The 19,745-nt window shown below is 47.2% G+C and overlaps 1 protein-coding gene across 1 annotated transcript in view; it reads left to right on the forward strand.

The window, feature by feature from the left end:
- LRRK1 (leucine rich repeat kinase 1) overlaps positions 1-19,745 on the forward strand; it is a 53,279-nt gene that overhangs the window by 18,598 nt on the left and 14,936 nt on the right. The window contains exons 12-25 of the mRNA XM_058811096.1: positions 638-767; positions 1,302-1,414; positions 2,303-2,517; positions 4,439-4,603; positions 5,874-6,046; positions 7,986-8,106; positions 8,348-8,507; positions 9,115-9,391; positions 12,378-12,549; positions 13,909-14,072; positions 15,213-15,352; positions 16,776-17,025; positions 18,437-18,603; positions 19,504-19,701. Of these exons, the coding sequence (XP_058667079.1) occupies positions 638-767; positions 1,302-1,414; positions 2,303-2,517; positions 4,439-4,603; positions 5,874-6,046; positions 7,986-8,106; positions 8,348-8,507; positions 9,115-9,391; positions 12,378-12,549; positions 13,909-14,072; positions 15,213-15,352; positions 16,776-17,025; positions 18,437-18,603; positions 19,504-19,701 (2,445 nt within the window). The remainder of the gene's footprint in view (positions 1-637; positions 768-1,301; positions 1,415-2,302; positions 2,518-4,438; positions 4,604-5,873; positions 6,047-7,985; positions 8,107-8,347; positions 8,508-9,114; positions 9,392-12,377; positions 12,550-13,908; positions 14,073-15,212; positions 15,353-16,775; positions 17,026-18,436; positions 18,604-19,503; positions 19,702-19,745) is intronic.

Below are 19,745 nucleotides of genomic sequence, written 5' to 3' on the forward strand. Positions count from 1 at the left end.
CTAAAACAGAACAAAGGGGCAAACACCAGCATGTTTTAGAGACAGCATAGGTCAGTCTCTCAGCTCCAGTCTGGATTTTCTTCTCTGTTGTTACTGACTTTGATCCACCATCAATTACTGTGGGATGCAATGTGCCAACCTGAACATAAATTCTGACTGGCTTTTCTTAGGTAATATGGAAAAAACACATTGAGAACCAGCTGTGCCCTGGGTGTGCCCTTTCAGTGCCATGTTAAGAACCAGTTGTACCCGTGGGATGCCCTCTCAGTGCCAGCTGTTAGGCTGCAATAGGGGCAGTTCACAGGATATTACCATGTATTCAGCAGTAGGAGACAAGGTGCCACTCATCCCCTGAGCTGTTTTGGCAGGTTTGGAGGTCCTCCCTCAGCACCCCATAAGTCCTGGACACTGTCCCCTTCCAGCCCTGTGACTTTAGGACACTGAGATGTGAACACTGATGTTAGATTGTCACTGAAGGCCATTTGCTTTTCTGCTCTTGCTTGGTGGTGGCCCTGCCAATGGATGTGACCTCATGTCCTGCCTGCAAAGTTCACGTGAAGCTCTTGGTTCAGAGCCTTGATGCCTGTTTTGTTGTTTCTTTTTTTAAAGGTGCATTTTGTGTTCTGTCTCGTTCCAGGTCCTTTTTTGGAGTTTCCAGCATTTCTGAGTGATTCTCTGGAGGTTCTTTATCTGAACGACAATCAGCTGGACTCAGTCCCGCAGTCCGTTTGCCTCCTGAAAGGTTTAACAGAGCTTTATTTAGGAAAGTAAGTCCATGTCCTGGAAAAGCTTTGCAGTGTTATTCCCATGTTGTTTTAGTGACCAGTCTTCTGTGGAGCCCCACCCCAGATGTCCAGTGCTTTTGAAGTCAGAAAGCTGGAAATTGTCAGCCCCTTGTTAGAGCTGTGCCCATGGTTTGCTTTAGATAAGGAGGAGGCTGGTCTTTGGAGTTAGGGAAGATGATCTAATGCTTTGAACACAGGCCTGGGAATCTAATGTGTCTCTAGTTCATTCTGGCTTTTTGCTGTCAGTTTCTGTAGTGCTACATTCAATAACTCATCATTTTTGCCTTTATTTCCTCAACTATCCAGCAAAGATGATTACATTTGTCTGCCTTGGAGGATAAATTGAGGTTATACATCACTTTTAGGATGGAAATTGCTATTAAAGTGCTGAGTAGTCCTATTAAAATGTTAATGGAAGATTTCTGCAAGGGTAGAATAGCGTAATCTGAGAGTCCATGAGAGCAGCTACTTACACACAAAGCCTGGTTGTTGGTAGATTTATTTGTTTTTGTACAGTAACCCTGGTATCCGAGAGCTTCCTCCAGAACTTGGACAGCTGGCTAATCTCTGGCAGCTGGATATCGAGGAACTAAATATCAGTAACGTTCCTGCAGAGATCAGAAAAGAGGGTAAGGCTGATGCTGTGTATTCTTTATTAAATTGACTGAACATGCAATAAAATCTCTTCCTTTTAATGGTCAAGAGCAGGAACAGACAGTGAATGCCTGAGCCCTCATGGGGTTAACTGGAATTGCACAGGGAAACTTCCTACTCATATTTACAAATTTGATAATCAGTGCTAAGCTCTGGCTGTAATGATCAATTCAAGACAGATCACAATTTAAAATGATGGCTTATAAATGCAGTATTTCAATTGCAGTATGCATAAATTCTGTGGCTTGCTTCCTGAATGTGGATATTTTAGGATATTTAGATGGTCTCTCTAAAGACTGAAGTGTTTAGGATCAGCAGTCACAGTCCCGTTGAAGTGACTTTATTGTGAACTGCTAGGTTTTTGGATCCATTACAATGCTGTTTTCTTTTCTTTTTTTCTTTTTTTTTTTTTTCTTCATTTTAATCAGAAAATCCTGTGGAAACAAAGTTACTAGGAATTATTCCTGCTCCAGTTATTAGGAATTATTCCCACTCCAGTAGTATACTGTTGAAACCTCAATCTCACTTTAACTGGAAGCATAAAAGTAGAGGGAAAAGCTGAGTATTTTTCCAATACTGAATTAGTATTTTATGTTTCCTTTCAGCTTCTGAAGCATAGGAGCCCCAGCATTTGTTTCTCCTTACAGTGCTCCATTGTGGAGCCTGCGAGCAGTGACCTTTTCCTGGGGTCTCTGTCTCAGGTTTGTCCTGAGGCTGGAGGTTTCTTTGTTTATTCTCAGCCCACAGCCAGGCTGCAGGGGCAGCAGGAGTTCCCAGCTGGGATGTGTGAGTGCAGAGTGGGGTTTGTGCTGTCCCTGGGTGCTGCTGGCTGCAGTGCCCACCCCGTTGTGTCCCGCTCCCAGGCCCCAAGACGGTGCTGGCGTATTTACGAGCGCAGCTGCGGCGGGCAGAGAAGTGCAAGCTGATGAAGATGATCGTCATCGGGCCCCCCCGGCAGGGCAAGTCCACGCTGGTGGAGATCCTGCAGACAGGGAAGGTGCCCCAGATGATGCACAGCGAGGCCACCATCCGCACATCCAAGTGGGAGCTGCCCAAGCCCGTGGGACACAAGGCAAAGGTGAAAAGCGGCCGGAGATCTGCAGGACCTGTGGGCTGAAATTTGAAATTGTCCTTTTGCAAAGAGCAGTTTCCATTGCCTCACAAGTGGGATGTGGTTTTATACCCGTTGCAATTCTGTTTCATTTCCAGAACTAGAGGGCAGTTCTGTTTTCCTGACTGTATTCTAAAGAGTGTTGGCTAGGCTGAAATTCTGGCTCTCCCACCTCAGTGGACACTAATTTTTGAGAGAGTGATTTAAATCAGCAGATTGGGCTTTCATTTGGGGCATCAGTACCTAAAGCTGGACTTGCTTGATACCAGACCTGTCCTGGGTGGGGGATGAGGGTGGAAGGTGAGATGTCCAAGGCATATCTCAAACACCCAAATCTCAGGTGGCTCATCCATGGAGTGTGTCACACTGAAGTAATTTGGAGATTGCTGATTTAATCCAAGCATTTGTAGGTGGCCCTGTCCACTGCCTGCAGAGTAGCCCAGGGTTTAGAGGATGCAGAATTCATCCTGAGGTCTTGTCAGAGCTGAGGGGGTGCAAACACATCACTCTCCCTTCCCAGATGAGAGCCATGACCACCAGACTGTTTTGGAAAGGGGAAAGGAGCCTGCTGAGTTCAGCTGTTCCACAGCAAAGAGTGCCAGGCCAGAGACAGAAAGAAAAGAGCAACACAGGCTGACTCCTTGAAGGGTAGAATCTGGTGGGAGAAGGGATTTGTGCATTTTGTGTTGAAGAGCAATTGAATAAAATAAAAGTGTAGACAGCACCAGGGACCTGGAGTGGAATCAAGACAATGAACAGGCTTTTATCTCTATCTCTGAGTCTGTCTGTCCACACACACAGTCACAGCTGAAGGTCTTTTGGATGAACAAAGCAGTCCTTGTGCTGCTTAGGGCTTGGTTTCAACAATATGGAAGTTCTTCCAGCTGTTTTTGGGAGACTTCACACGGATTGCACAGAATCAGAGCCCTGCTGAGATGCTGAGCTCCTGGCTGAACTCTGACAGGGTAACTTCCACGTGGGATCAGTCAGTACCTGGCCCCAGCCTCTTAAACACAGCCCACTGAGGGTTATGTGATGCTCTGAGGATGGTGGCTTCCTCTGAGGAGGAAGGTCTGGTTTTGTGTTCAGTCTCAGGTTTTTTGACTCTCCAGGGCCAAGTGATTTAGGGACAGAGCTTCCCAGATATGCAGGTACTTCCTGCTGCAACTGAGAGCCTGAATGCCAGTGAAGCAGAGAGCCAGGCTCCCTCTTAGTGCTGTCTTGGGGCTGCACGGAGAAATGGATGCAGGGATACTGGGAAGAGAGCCAGAACTGGAGAGGCCTCCATTTAAGCGTTCCCCCAGAAATCAGTGAGTCTGATTCACAGCAAATATGATTCTGGCCCATCTCTGGCGTGGCACAGACGTCAGAAGCCTGGGAGCAAAGTGTAGGAGGTGTTTATGGAAGGCCTGAGAAGCTCCCCATCTCCTGAGCATCCCCCTTCTGCTTGGCTCAGCTCGGTCTGAGCTCAGTGGAAGTGATTTCAGCAGGGGTTTCCTGTTCCCCACAGCAGTGGCAGATAAGCAGCTTCAATGGCCTTGTGGCAGAGGCAAGGATGAAACAGTTTCTATTACAGATGCAGTGAAATGCAGGGCTCAGAATGAGACCCTTGTTTGGACTGGAGAATCCACAGCATTAACTGGAGTTTTACCAGCATCAAGGGCACCTCTATCGTTTTAGCAGCAAGTAATTAGTCTTGATTTCCTGTGGGGAAGTGGTAGCCATGCTTAACAATTGCTTGTTGATTTATCTTTCCTGGAGGCACAATTAGGACATTGAACCCCTTCTTGTGTCATACATTATGCAGGCGTAGGTTTATACTTCAGCTATTATCTCCCAGTGATTTACTGCCACGGTTTGATTTGAACACTTCTCTTTGTCTAAGTAGGTTGATTCAGTGGAGTTCAATGTCTGGGATATCGGAGGCCCAGCGAGCATGTCTACAGTCAATCAGTGTTTCTTCACAGACAAAGCATTGTACATAGTGGTCTGGAACTTGGCACTGGGGGAAGAAGCTGTGGCAAACTTACAGTTCTGGTTGCTGAACATTGAGGTAAGAAGTCACTGGTGGGCTCTGGGATATCTATTTATCAAGCAGCAGCTCAGCACGCAGATATGTGATATTGCAGATTCTTTTTGCTCTGCTTTTAAAAGCTCCCCAAGCTATGAATTTTGCACAGCATTTGGGATTCATTTTCCATTACGCTGTAGGCGTATCGCTATATTTAATGGTTTAAATTTATCATTTGCTTTGTTCTCCCTCACACACAGCAGAGAGCGAAACAAAAGCTGATTTATAAACCCTTGCTAAGTAAGGCTGAACATACTTATTTTGGAATTAGTGTTTGACCACACTGTGCTCCAAGGGGGGTTTCAAGCATTTTCTTTCTTCTGTGGGTTAGACACACATTAGTCTTGACATTATATTTTTAACACTTTAGATTCAGGTAAGCTGGAGAGTATTTCCAAACCAGCTCTCATTTAGGCTCAGAGCTGCAGTGAATTAATTGCATTTTTCCAACACCATGTTCATAATTGTCTGTAACTCTTTATTATTTGATAGTTGTTTCAACATTAAATGCACAAAAAGGGGTGCCTCTTGAAAAACAAACATCTTGTAATTATCGAAATATTAATGGTCACCAGCAATCAAAAACCCAAACTAGGTAACAAAGCTGAAGGGAAAATTATTATATTTCCAAAATGTATGATGTGTCCTTAATACATCCTAGCAAGCACACAGTAACATCAGGAAAAATGCAGAGAAATGCGATCATGATGGTTAAAAAAAGGGGAAATGAAGAGGGCTGTATGTAGAAAGGAGAAAACCACAAGAGAGTCTTTGTTCATGACCCTTTACAATAGAATTGGGAGAGAAGAAGTGAAATTGTAGCTTTGAAGCACACAATGGGAAGTATCTTAAACACACTGGATGCCTAACCTGTGGAATTTACGAGAAATAAAGTGTACTGGGGGTACCAGGAATTGGAAAGACAAACTGGTGAATGCAAACTCCATCAAGTGCTGTTAATTCACTGACTCACAGCAACTCCTTTTATGTTAAACCCTGATGTAAAAACCCAAAGTGACAGTTTCCTGCTCTGCAGTAGCAGAAGATGATTAAGCCATGATCTACTTCTGTAATACCCAAATCACTTGTAGCTGTTGTCAAGCTGCCATGACAGGTTGCCTTTATTTTATAACCATATATGTGTATTCCATTTTATTGATATGTGTGACTCCCTCCTCTTAAATACAACACTTTTCACCTGTCCTCACTGGTGTAATCTGGGTGAGATCACTGCCAGTGTTTTCTCTTGCAGGCCAAGGCTCCAAACTCAGTGGTGTTGGTGGTGGGAACACACCTGGATTTGATTGAGACGAAATTCCGTGTGGAGAGGATAGCAACCCTGAGGGCCTACGTCCTGGCTCTGTGTCGCTCTCCCTCTGGATCCAGAGCAACTGGATTCCCAGATATCACCTTCAAGCACCTGCAGTGAGTCCTTGTGCCTTTGTGAAGTTCAGTCACTCACTCTTTATTTTATGACACTTTTAACAATTTTGAGATACTTGATCTCCTTGGCAACGGAACCAATTTAGAGGCTCGTCAGCATTGCATTTCATCTATTTTTGACTGAGATAATGTATTATAATGAGAGAGAAGGTCAGTGTTGCTCAGGGGGCTGATGATGAGTCTGAGAGCTGCAAGCTCCAAAGTCATGACCTTGACCAGCCTGTTTACTGCTCCCCCTTCACTCAGGTTTCTCACTGTTTGATGGTGACACATTAGTCACAAGGGGAGAGGGTGCAGATCGACTAATTAATGCTGTGGGAGCGTGACTGTCACAGGGGGGTGCCAGGGCCTTTGCTGAGGGGAGGCTGTGGGTGGTTCCTGACGTGGGAACACAGCTCACGTGGCTGGGCAAGGAGGGTCAGTCCCCCGAGCCTCTGACAGTCCAAACCTGTCCCATCCATCTCCAGGTGTCACAACAGAGGGCTGGGCCTGCCTGGGAGGGGGGTGTCCCTCAGGCCACACAGTCTGACACTGCTTCAAGAGAATGCCTTTGGGAAGAGGAGGCTGCTCCAGCTGGGAACGGAGCATGCTGTGAGCCAGGGGGTGCAGCAGGCTGGCACCAAACAACGTGAAAATATCTGCCTGGGGCAGGAGCAGGTGGCAGCTGGCAGATGAGGAAGGGCACTGTGATGTCCCCAGCACTTCCCATCTGCTGCCTGGCAAAGGCATCAGCCGACCTCCCACACACTGCTCTGCAGGCACTGTCAGGCACCCCGGCCCGGGTCAGGCATCCCAGGCACTGTCAGGCATCCCAGCCAGCTCTTCCCCATCAGAAGAAGCATCAGGGACCCGCTGTGAGGCTCAAAGACTCACCATGAGAAGGAGAAAACTTTGTTTGTGGCATCTCAAGCCTCTTTTGCCATCACCTCAGAGCATCACAACACAATCTCCATCATTCTTTCCCAAGGGGATTTTCTTTCACCCTGACAGGCATTCTGAACATTTCTCTTCACCTTCCTTTCCCCTTCCATTTCTTCCCAGCCTCTTTCCTCCTGTGCCTCTCCACACTCCATCATCCACCTGGAATAAACATGGCATTAAGCTCTGGGGCTGGAGGAGTGTGAAATCCTTGTGTGGGTGACCCCAGGTGCTTCTGTCAGTGGTCACGGTCATTCAGCATCCCAGTGAGCTGCACACTTCCCAGTGCCATGAAGGGCTGAGATTTAAGATAAAGCATATATTTTCATTAGAGAAGGATTTTCTGTCTGCCATGGGAATGTGTGTAGGATCAGTTAGAAAGACCCTTTGTTGAGGAACGTGGAACAGAACTGTTCTTATCCAGCCCACAGAGAGATTAAAACTAGTAGGAGTTGAAGAGAGCAGGTTTTTAGCTGTTGAAGAGATAATGAAGGCCAGCTTTTAAGATCTAAGCATCAATTCCCAGATTGCAGGATCCAGCTGATCAAGGGCCGGAATGAGGGTGGAAAAGGTGTCTGGTAGTCATCATCCTGCCTCTTTGATCTGGGCAGGGAGCACTGGACCTGTCCCCAGAGGCTGCTGGGGCACAGAGTTCTCCTCCTCCCCACAGCCCCTTCCAGGATGTGTGTGGCTCTGGGACGGAGGGGGATGACTCCGGTCAGGCTGCCAGGATGTCCCCAGACACCCCAGTGCACAGGGGACAGCAGTGCAGGCACTGAAGCAGGCAGAGCAGAGGTTGGGCTAATACAGATGTGGCCTGGTACATCTTTTCCAGACGACTCTGTGTTTTCTCCAAAGTATTCTAAAAATACTCACTAACAGCCTTCCTCCCATTCAGCTGACACAGGAAATTTACAGTCAGTGATAAGAGAAAGTGAGGCTGGAAAGGAAGCCAGTGTGCTGATAAGGATTGATAACCTTGCCCCTTGCATGGCTTTTGCAGTGAGCTCTCGTGTAAGACTCTGGAAGGCCTCGAGGGACTGCGGCAGCTGATTTTTCACGTCACCTGCAACATGAAGGATGTTGGCAGCTCAATTTGCTCCCAGAAACTTGCAGGGAGATTGGTGAGAACTGCTCTGTCTCGGTGATCCTTGCCAAAGCAGGGCCTTTGGGAGGCTTGGGAGGTCACCTTTAGGAGTTATTGATGGAGTAAGGGGTTGGTGCAGGAGCCATGTGAATATTTAAAATGGCAATCTGGCTCTGGGAAAAGACAGCACTGAAAAATCCCTGTGAAAGAAAGGTGGCAGCCAGTTCATCCCTTGCTGGCTGATCCTGATCCTGCTGGTTTTCTCACACGGCTTGCAGATACCAAGGAGTTACCTCAGCCTCCAAGAAGCTGTCCTTGCAGAGCAGCATAGAAGAAGTCAAAATGATGATGTGCAGTATTTAACAGACAGACAAATAGAGCTGATGATTGAGCAGACACCTGGAAATGACATCAAAGACTATGAAGACTTGCAAACTGGTAGGTCAGAGCAGACCAGTCATTTCTTGGAAATTAATATGTATGTCCAATTGAAGTGTTCCACAAATAGAAAACACAAATTCCACCAGTGTAGAGGTGACTTTGGAAATTGGTAAGATATAAAATTAGTAGTGGGGCTTTGAGAACAAGACTAGGAAGTTTCTGAGGTGGTCTGAGGTTACTGATTTCATACTCTTTTTTTTTTTTTAACAAGCTGTGTCTCATTTCTAGTCTGTGTAGAGTGAGGGTTGCCATAGTTTCAAGTCTGGCTTCTCTGTAGGTCCCCAGTCTTGTGATCTTCATGGAGGCCTTGCTCTGCAGGAGGCAGGGAGAGCCCTTCCCTGTGAAGATGACAGGAGGAAGGTGAAGGGGAGGTGTCGTGGGGACAGAAATACTGGCTGTGAAGAAGTGAGATGTGGGTTTTACAAGTGGAGTGTCAGATAGCAGCACTCCTCAGATAGATGTTACTCTCTTGGCTTGGCTGCGTGCTGGCTGTGTCTGGAATGCATAAAACTGCACAAAGTGCCTCATAGTCTTACTCTTCTGCACTTCTGTGGTTTCCTAATGCTGATCTATTGCTAATTCCCAATTCTTCACTTTTTTGCAGCAATTAATTTTCTCATAGAAACAGGGACACTACTGCACTTCCCAGACACGAGCCATGGCCTGAGGAACCTCTACTTCCTTGACCCTGTCTGGCTCTCAGAGTGTCTGCAGAGGATTTTCAACATCAAGAGCTCCAAGTCTGTAGCTAAGAATGGAGTCATCAGAGCAGAGGACCTCAGGATGCTGCTGGTTGGGACAGGTTTCACCGAGCAGACTGAAGAGCAGTACTTCCAGTTCTTGGCCAAGTTTGAGATCGCCCTGCCTGTGGCCAACAACAGGTATGTTGATAATGAGAGAGGTTTAGTCAGGCTGGAGAAAAATGACCTTTTAGTCAGTAGATATTAACAGGCTTTGCCACTCTAAGTGGTTGTCTTGACAGGGTTCTTGTGCTGAGAAAATATCTGAGAGCGTTCAGCAGTGTCATGGAAGGCACCCGTCCATTTGGGCTGTATTTCCTGAACTGAGCATCCTCTGGGCCAAACCAGCCCGTGTGAAAGCTTTCCCAGAGCAGTCTTTGTCCCCTGGGTGCATTGAGGCTGTGACAGGCTCAGGCACCAGCCCGGAGGGGCAGTGACACCGCGGGGATGTGGCCACAAGCAGGTGGAAGCTGTGAGGGCTCAGCCGGCGCAGCTGCAGCCGGGAGAGGATGTGAGGCCACGGCTGCCAGGCCTGAAATATAGATGGGCTGGAGTCATCTGTTTCCAGTGAAGGATCCTCACTTCAGCATGGCAGAAAACTTTGGGTAATCAATACCTGTGTCAGCCCTGAAAGTAGCAGCATTTTATTCTTGGTGAAATCAGGAAAGCGTAGCTGCAGCAGCAACGTGATTTACTTGATTTTAAACTTCAATAGGTGTTGATCAATAGTTTTCCTAGAAATGCTCTAAGAAAGCTCATTCTCTTTAAATGTTAATGAGTCCTCCTCCCCTCTGCCCCCGGTCCCTTTTCCTCTGGGCAGAGTTCCCTGCGATTTTTCTCTCTGCCATCTGCTTGGCGACAGCCTGTTGTTGGGCTAGCGGTGAGCCCGGAGCTGTGCTGCACTTCTGATGTGGCATTTGCATTTCACTTCCTTGCCCTTGCAGGACAGCGCGGCCGCATCGCCCCGAGCCTCGGGGGAGCTCTGAATGCCAGCACAAGTGCAGCATTCTCTGTGCTGTCATTATGCCTGTCACTTATCCAGTCCCGGATGCCAACAAATTTTCTCAGGCTTAACACAGATAAAGCAGCAATGTTTCTGCTCAGTCCAAAATGCCTTTTGGACTCCTTGTCACTATCTGCCATTTTTCACCAGGGCAATTACATTGTCTGTGCCTCAGGAACAAGGAAACTGCTTTTTCATGGCCTGCCCAATGTTTTTCTGAGCGATCCAAGCCACATTAGCAGAATATTCTTCCCACTGACGGGCTGTAGCTATAGCAGGTTGGATTAATTTAATGTACTAGCCAGACACAGAGCAGTTATTTGTTACTGTGCTGCTGCAATTATTGTCTAGATTGCCAGATAGGATTTCTGTGCAGTCAGTAGAGAAAGCAGCTGCCAGTTTCTGTTCTGAAAGGGTGGATGGGGGCATGTTTCACATATTTTCAAAATTTGCATTGGCTGTTGTTCAAGAGCGTCGAATCACCATCTGTGTTATAATCCACTAGATAGTTGTGGCCCAGAAGGGCCTCACTGGCCCTTCTTACACTCCTAGACCTTTTCTTGGATGTGCTGGGGAAAATTTATTGGGTCTCTGATGATGCATCCACTACTTTTATAGAGCGAGAAGTTTTAGTTTGTTGCACTCTGCTTTTCTGCCTAAGGTGCATGTAAGTTAGCTGTGCTCTGCTTCTTAAAATACACTTAAAAGCGTGACCATTCTTACTGGAATTTATAATTGAAACTTTTGCCAGTTTTACATTCCAAAGATGTTTCATGGAACAGATAATTTCATCATGTAATATGTCATCACGTGTGACATATGGAGAGAGCTGTTGTCTAATCATGGCTGTTTTTTTTCTGAGCCGATGTTTCAAATTTTACAGAATGCTGCAGCTGCTAGAGAGAAAACACGAGAGACAGTAGATTCTTTAAAGCAGTGGATTCTGACCCAGCATTAGTTCTGGTTGTGTCTAGTCCCTGCCAGTGTTATTTTGGTCAGGTCTCTTGGCCACATGCCTTGCTGCTGTCGTTGTGCCCGTCAACGATGAGCCCCAGATGCCAACACATTTTCTCAGGCTCAGCACTGATAAAACAGCAGTGTGTCTGCTTATAAGCAAATAACATTTTAGATTGTACAGGCATCCTGGGATGTGTTTGGTACAGAAGAGTATCACTGACAGGAGATTTACTGGCAAGTATTGAAAGCCATAAGCTCATGGTTTTCAAAACAGTTGCAGTGTTCCAGGACGTTTAACTTCCCAAATATGAAAGAGCAGGACAAATGAATATTCTGGGATTACTGGGAGATCTGAAAATAATTTGAAAGCATTGTGGTCCCCTACACCAGCATAACCCCGTTATTGCTGACTGGTCAGGCACAGATAACATCAAGTCTCCTTCACACTTGGGCAAAGTACCTAATAATCTGATTGCAGAGGAATCTGAGACAAGAGATTTCTCTGCTGGCAGCAGCCTGGCAAAGTGAGCTCTTGCTCTAGAGGTTTGTCTGGGATGTGACAGGGATCAATCAGCTGCAGGGTGGGGCAGCAGGAATCCCTGTCATGCTGATCCATGGGGTGCTCTCATTCTGAATCCCTGTCATGCTGATCCATGGGGTGCTCTCATTCTGGGGATGGGTTGAGGCAGAGCAGCCCAGTCCCTGCAGCCTGGAACTCCTTTCCTCCCCTTCTGGGCTTACAGAACCTGAGTTGCTGGAGGGTTTTTTTGCACTGATCTCCTGTTCCACAGCTCTAATTCCCTGCTTACTACCAGGGCAAAATAGTACCAAAAAAAAGAGTCCCGACATCACAGCTGTTCTAATGACTCTTATATTTTAATGCATTTAATTTGTGAGTACACAAATGCTCATTACATCAATTTTAGCCCTTTCCAATAGCCCTGGCTGAATTATGTAATGTCTGTTTTGCCTCTGCTTGCTTTCATAGTGTAAATTAATTTCTCCATGTATTGCTGCAGCGTTTTAGTCTAAAAGCTTTTTTATATGCAGTAGGCTGTGCCATTAAAAATCTCTTTGGAGACTGAATCGCCCTATTATCTGGTAACAATGTACTCACTGTTAAAAGCTGTAGCTAAAATCTGAGCTGTTGAACTTGATGTGTTTCAGCTACCTCCTCCCTCATCTGCTTCCTACCAAGCCGGCGTTAGATATCCACGGGCTCTGCCACCAGACCGCAAACACGGTCCAGAGGGTCTTCAAGATGAGCTTTGTCCCCGTTGGCTTCTGGCAGAGGTTCATAGCTCGGATGTTAATTAGCCTGGCAGAGATGGACCTCCAGGTAGGTTACTGTGTCTGTCTGCAAACAAAAGCAGACAGCTGAAGGGGTTCAGTGTAAGTGGGATGTCTGTTCACATCCCGCCTCTGTCACAGACTGCAGTAACATTGTGTGAGTAAAGGGGAGAGGCGAGGCTCTGCACTCACAGTCTGACTCTGTTTTTGCAGTAGGTGTCATTGAGAACGACAAATTGGCGCTGGGGGAGAAAACCTGAGTTCTCCACAGCCTCTTTATAACGTGATCCCCTGGAAGGTCTCAGTTCCTCCAGCATCTTCCAATTACAAGTAATTGGAATTCTGCCTGCGGCTCTTGTCCATGACCATTCCACCAGGCCAGACTCCCTCACAGCTTTGCCAGAGGAGATCTGGAATAGCTCCAGCAAAGCCAAATATCTGAATCTCTATGGGTTTAAATGAGAAGAAAATTACAGGACTGTTGCCTTAATGAGGCACCCCATTAGTGCAAGTGCTATGAGTGACATTAAAGCAGTGTTTGCAAGGTTCTGAGAGCCCAGTGAATTTTGATGTTGTTGCAGATGTGTTTGTAGCAGTTTCTATCTGAAACTGTAATAAATATCTGCAAAATATTTATAGTACTGCTCTGCTATCTTCTTAGCAGCTCTCCATTAAACTGTGGTCTGTCAGTGATGTACAGAACATGGAAAACATGATACCTGTTTTTGGAAGGTCCTCTGTGTTCCAGGCTTCTCAAGCCATGTAATAACTTTACCTCTTTTAATGGGGTGTCTTGGCAACCCCTTGCTTAGATCCTCCTGGGCACTACATAATCCTAGAGCACCTTTCCTAGGGTCTTCATCCAGCCCTCATGAAGGGAGTGGAAAGGATGCCAGGCGTCAGACCTGTCTGCAGGCAAATAAATGTTGGAGCAATGAGTACAGCGGAGTCCTGCAGATTAACTTCTTGGTTTTAAAACAGAAATACAATTTGCTGGTTCGAAGTGTCTTGGAGAAGAGCCATCTTCCTCCTACTAAAACAGGTGGAAAAGTTAACTCTCTGCACTGAGGGCAGGCTTCATCATTCACTAGAACATTTAGTGCTTTAGGTTTATAAGACTTTTGTGAGTGCAGAATAAATACGGCAAATGTCACAGTTACAGAATTAGCTTTGTGCACTGATATGAAATTGTTCTTTTTTGAGTGGCATGAAAAAGATTTCCACTGTGGAAAAATCAATTTTACCATGTGTATTTCCATTCCATCGCAAAATTTTATATGAGCACAAGTCACTTTTACTGGAAAAGGTACAACAGCACCTGTGAAAGCCAAAAAAAGAAATCACTTTCTTGCCCGATTAAAACATCCTTACGAGAAATGCAAAACTCATGTTTTTCTGCTTGTTTCAGCTCTTTGAAAACAAGAAGAACACCAAGACAAGGAACAAAAAGGTGACCATCTACAGCTTCACAGGCACGCAAAGGAACCGCTGCAGCACGTTCCGAGTCAAAAGGACTCACACGGTTTACTGGCAGGAAGGTCTGTTCGTTACCTTTGATGGAGGCTATCTTAGGTAATTTGTGTTCATAATGCAGCATGTGTGACAGGGGACTAATAGAGTGTATGAGACACATCAGCTGAATGGAGATGAATGGGCCTGACCCAGGCTGTGTGCTCACTCATCAGGAGAAGAGGAGGCTCTTCTAATGGACATAACTCACCTGGTAACAATTGCTGGCAAAATGATGAATAACTGATTATTTGGCAGGTCTGAATGTATCAAGCTTATCTGCTGTTGCAGCCACAAATTGAAAGAGGCCTGAGAACAGAAAGTGAAATTCAGAGTGGGGCTCTGGCAGCTTAAATCATGCATTTTCACATGCAAAGATTTCCTTACCTCAATGAGTTTTCCACTGAATCCTAAAACTTCACCACTACGTGGCAGCAATCCAGGTCAATGGAGGTGCTTCTGTGCAGCAGGGACTGTGGGCAAGTGCCTCAACCTGGCCAAGGCAGAATGTCTGCTGGCTGCCAGCATGGGGAAAACCTCCTGTCCATGTTGTTTCACAAATGCAGACATTTAAGGCTTCTGCTTCTTCAGTCCCTGGCAAGATTGGTGCTGTTGCGTGGTCGGAGGCCAGAAGGGAGCAGTGACCTTCCCAAGTTTCCAAGCTCAGTGGGGACTTGAACCCAGACGCTGCAAACCACAGGCTGGAATCCTGAATTCTGGACCATGGTAGTGGTCTTGCTGTTAGTTCCCCATGTATTTCAGGGAGTTACACTTTCATGGGAATTGTGCAAAAATGATGTTCATAAACTTTTCCTAACGGTTTCTGGAAATACCATTATTATTCCACTGGAGTTTTATGACTGATTTTACAGCTCCCAACCTTCCATCATTCTGTATAGGGCACTTCTGTCAAAGCTCTCTGTCATACTCAGCTTGCTTAGGCCACAGTTTTCCCTAGTCCTGACCTTCTATAGCACTTACCCTTTGTGAGGAACTGGCATTTCTGTACAAGAATTCTCTTCTGAAAGTCATTTTCAGAAGAGGCTGAGTTGAAAATCACCCTCGAAGCTAGATTGCTTTGTGTTTCTATGACTCATGAACTGTGTGTTATTATGAACTCAGGTTTCCTGCCAGAGAGAAAGTTTGTTGATGCTGATACTTCAGAAAAGCTTCACAGGTCTGTCTTTTGGCTTTCTCCCACAGTGTCGAGTCTTCTGATGTGAACTGGAAAAAGAAAAAAAGTGGTGGAATTAAAATAATTTCCCAGTCAGAAGTGAGAGACTTTTCAGCCATGGCCTTCATCACGGATCATGTCAACTCTTTGATAGACCAGTGGTTCCCTGGTAAGAGAACAGCTCTAATTTTCTGCGCAGTGTTACATCTTTTCAACAGAGGGTTCTTTGACAGAGCTCTCCAGGTGCACAATATTGTGTGTTAATTGAAGACCCCTCAGGCTCTGACAGTCTCAAGCCAATAACATTTGATAAAAGCTAATAAACCTGCAGACAGATCAAGATTAGTTGCCAACACCCTTTGGTCTAGACATTGTGTCTTCCAGTCTGTCTGTCACAGCAGCACAGGTGAAACATTGCAGTTCAAACAGGACCTGCAGGAGTTCAAGAGACTCACCCAGTGCTTGTAGCAGGGGCAGGATTTGGCCCACACTGCTTGGTGCTGTCCCTTGAACTCATTCTGGCATCAGCTGGGATGAGGATTTGCCCACCATTTCTAACTTTCTGTGAGTTACAAAATTCTGATGTGAGAGGCTTGAGTGAATATGGTACCAAGGACTGCATGCCAAGGTAACTTCCTTGACTCCTGCAGCTGCTTTTCCTGTGCTCAGCACAGATCCTGCTGTTACCCAGCAGGCTCTTTGCAACCCCCATACACTTTGTTTGAAACCAAAACAAAATCTGAAGTGCTCTTTGTCGTCCTACCCTGGTCTAGAAAGCAGTGCCAAAGTCTCTTAATTGGAGGCTCTGTGGAGGAAACAGTGGTGCGCTCTCACATACTCACGTTCTACATGTTCTGAAGATAAAAGAACATTTTATTTGTCTTTGGATTAAAATAATGCTAAAATTAATCAGTGAAGCTTGAGAAGAGCCACGACTTCAAAGGCTGCAGCCTGTGTTCACCCTGACTAATTGTGGGCATTTAACAGAGCCTGTCACCACAAAATCTCTCTGTAGTTATGGGAGAGGTATGAACCTCCCAAAGGCTTAGTCGTGGTAGAACCCACATTTCCCCTGGAGGGGCTGAACACGTTGCCCATGAGGGAGCCCACAGGACCTGTGTTCCCAGCCTGGGTGCTGCAGGTGAGTGCTGAGCCTGAGCTCAGTGTGCTGTGCCTGCCAGCCTGCTCCCAACCCCATTCCCACCTCAAGCCATCTGGCAGTTTGCAGCCTGGGCAGAGACACAGACATGCAGCAAGCAGAAGGGTCTCTCCATTCCTTTATTCACATACTTCCAATTTTTGCTGGTCCTGAGTACATCTGCCTCACAAGCCTGTGGGTTACCTGTGACCAGAGCAGGGTGAGTGTTGGGTCATGTCCACAGCCCTGACTCCCCAGCACTGTCCCTGCCTTCTTTGCAGAGGTTTTTCTGTTCCAGTCAGTGCCCTGCAGCAAACCGCTCTGTGTGAGCGTGACCATTCCCAGCCGGCGCATCCAGGTCGTGCTGCGGACACTGGAATGCACTCGGAGCTGTTGTTCCCCCTCAGCTGCCGTGGTGGTGACGTGGTTTCCTGTTTGTTTGCTCTCTCTGCAGCCCTCACAGCCATGGAGAGCGATGGCACGCTGCTGATGGAGCAGTATGTGCCCTGCCATATCTGTGCAGCTGCCAGGCCGGAGCAGCGCGAGGGCGGCGAGCGGGCCGAGGACGCGCAGTACTTCAACATGGAGGATTGCGTCCTGACCGCCATCGAGCTGGACTACATCACGTGTCCCAACCACCCTGACATCCCCGTGTCGCTCCAAGAGCTGGTCCCAGAGCTTTTCATGACTGATTTTCCTGCCAGGTAACGTGTGACAGCCTTTGGTTGAGTTTCAGTGTACCTGCGTGATTTGGTTGGGCACTTTTCCCGAGTTGTCTCTGCTGACCACAGGAAACAAATCCATCTGCTCTCCATCCGTGCTCTGGCAGTTCATCCTGAGCTGCACCCCTGGTGTTCAGCAGCTTGCTTAGGCAATATCTGTGTGCTGACCAAGTCATCACACCAGGGGTCCTTTGAGATCACTGTGCTGCAATGTCAAAGTCCTTTTTAAAGCCACAGCTGTCCTGCATTGCCCAGAACTCTGGCCAGGACTTTCTGTAGTTGGAGTCTTTCTGAGATCCCACAAAAGGAGATTTTAATGTGGCAAAACAAAAAGGAAGTGCTGCTGCATCACAAAATTGGCACTGAAATGGATTTAATTTTGTAAGGGCTTGTAGGTGAGTGAGTTTATGGTCACCACAGGGGGACTCACACTGAGCTGGGGCCCCTGCTCAGCTGAGGGCTGCTGGATGTGCTGGGTGTGTGGCAGCCCTGAAGAGCTGAAGGAGCTCTCCCCTACCCACTGCAGCACTGCCAAATCTTTAAGCTGCTTAACTGCATTCCCAGATGGGCTCAGTCTTACACCCCTCATTACTCTGTGTGCAGAGCAGGAGACCTGAGGGCAGGCAGGACCGCAGAGCAATGTCCCCTTTGGCTCCTGCTCTCTCATGAGTGCCCAATGCAGAATCACAGGGCCTCTGGACCAGACTGTCCTGTTGGCTGCTGTCAAAGCTCTCTGTGCTCTCACTGGCCCCTGCTGCTTTGTTGGGGTCATTTTTCTGGGCAAACACCCCATCAGCTCATCACACCAGCCCTCCTCATACTGTTATCTCCTGCAGATTCATTTGGCAGGTGTGAGGTGAGTGGAGATGTTTGAAGTGTGAACAGCTGTAAAAGTAGTCTCTGGGAGAGTGGGGAAATGATGAATTGCAGCCTGGGAACACTAAGCTGATTTGAATAATCAGGTTTCAGAGTGTGGGGCTGTTCATAAACATCCTGTCCTGCCTCGGTGGAAAAAAAAAGAGGAACAGGAGGTAAATGAAGCAAAACAAAAATGATTAATACAGATAAGTAGTACAAGTATCAGTACCTGTGTCATCTGCTTGGAAAAGGGGCTTATGTGCTTTCCAGATCTGTTTGATTCTTATGGGATAAATTAGCAAAAAGCCTTTTGTGCTTCTTTGCTCAAATTACTATTTTCTGTGAGAAATCTGTTGTACAATGTGAGCCAGCATGGAGTGAACTGAGATGACCAAGGTAGTTCAGGTGATCCAGTCCTCTTGGTAGATAAGGCAAGAACCTATTAGACATTTGTGAAAATGGAAATCACATTAAAAATATTAATTTACCACATCTTTGAAACTTTAATTAAAAACCCCCAATTTCTGTTTGGCAGACTGTTCCTGGAAAATAGCAAACTGGAATGCAGTGAAAATGAAAACAACGTTCTTGGCCAGGGTGGAAGTGGAACTGTTATATATCGGGCACGATACCAAGGAAAACCAGTGGCTGTGAAGAGATTTCAGATTAAAAAATGCAAGGGTTCTCCCACTTCAGCTGCAGGTACAGTGCACAGGTTTGGTGTCAGGAATCAGGGAATCTGCTTCTCTCCTGCAGATCAGAGGTTGGATTGATAGGGTGCCAAGGCAGAGCCCTTGATTGGGAAGGGAGATGAGATTTCAACTCCTGTTCCCATGCTATTTGGCCTTGAGAAGTGTGGGTTTGCTTGGGTTTGCACTGAGGACTTGCGAGTCTCCACCTCTGAATTAATGTTTTACCCCCTCTGTGCCAGCAGCTGGAGAAAGCAAACTGGGAATCCTGCTGAGCCCAGCAGCTTCCCCAGGCAGGGATGGGCTCCTGTGGAGCCCAGCTTTGCAGCAGAGCCTCAGTCCATGGACAGAGGCAAGGGGAAAGTGCCTCACATTCCTCATTTTTGTCGGGGGAGGATGTGGGGAATCCCTGAGCTGTGGAGGAGGCCAGCTGCTGTCCCAGTGACAAATCACCTTCGGGAAGAGCCGACCTGCCTGAGCAGCCTGGGCTGTGCTGTGGCAGCAGGACCATTACTGTGATGGGTCTCTTCTGGCAGGGAGGCTGGGAAACTGTAGGGCAGAGCCCTTGCAGCCAAGGGGCTGCAGTGGGCCATCTGCACAGAGCCCCTGCTGGGATAAGCACAGCACAGCTTTCCAAAGTCATCAGGGTCTATGTGAGAGCAGCATGTACCAGACACACCTGAGCCTGGTGTTTAAGGACCAAGGGAGCTCTTGCTTCCTGAGGCACCAGACAGATCCTGCTTATAGTCAATGTCTCTTAGTGGCTCATGCATCAGCAAAAGGATTCAGCTTCAAGCCTTGCTGTCAACATAATCCCACCAGCTGCAGCCCTCGTTGGGTGATCACCTCCCAGAGAGTTTGTGACTTGTTTCCTGAGCTGGGCAGTGAGAAGGGGGGTTGTGTGTCTTGCCAGATACCATGCTGAAGCACCTGCGGGCCATGGATGCCATGAAGAACTTCTCAGAGTTCCGTCAGGAGGCCAGCATGCTGCACTCCCTGCAGCACCCCTGCATCGTGTCCCTCATCGGCATCAGCATCCACCCGCTGTGCTTCGCGCTGGAGCTGGCCCCGCTGGGCAGCCTCACCACCGTCCTGGCTGAGAACTCCAAAGGTAACGCCAGCCTCTCCCCCACTCCTCTCCCACTGACAAATGCT

Source organism: Ammospiza caudacuta, chromosome 10, assembly GCF_027887145.1.
Source record: "Ammospiza caudacuta isolate bAmmCau1 chromosome 10, bAmmCau1.pri, whole genome shotgun sequence".
NCBI classification, from domain to species: domain Eukaryota; kingdom Metazoa; phylum Chordata; class Aves; order Passeriformes; family Passerellidae; genus Ammospiza; species Ammospiza caudacuta.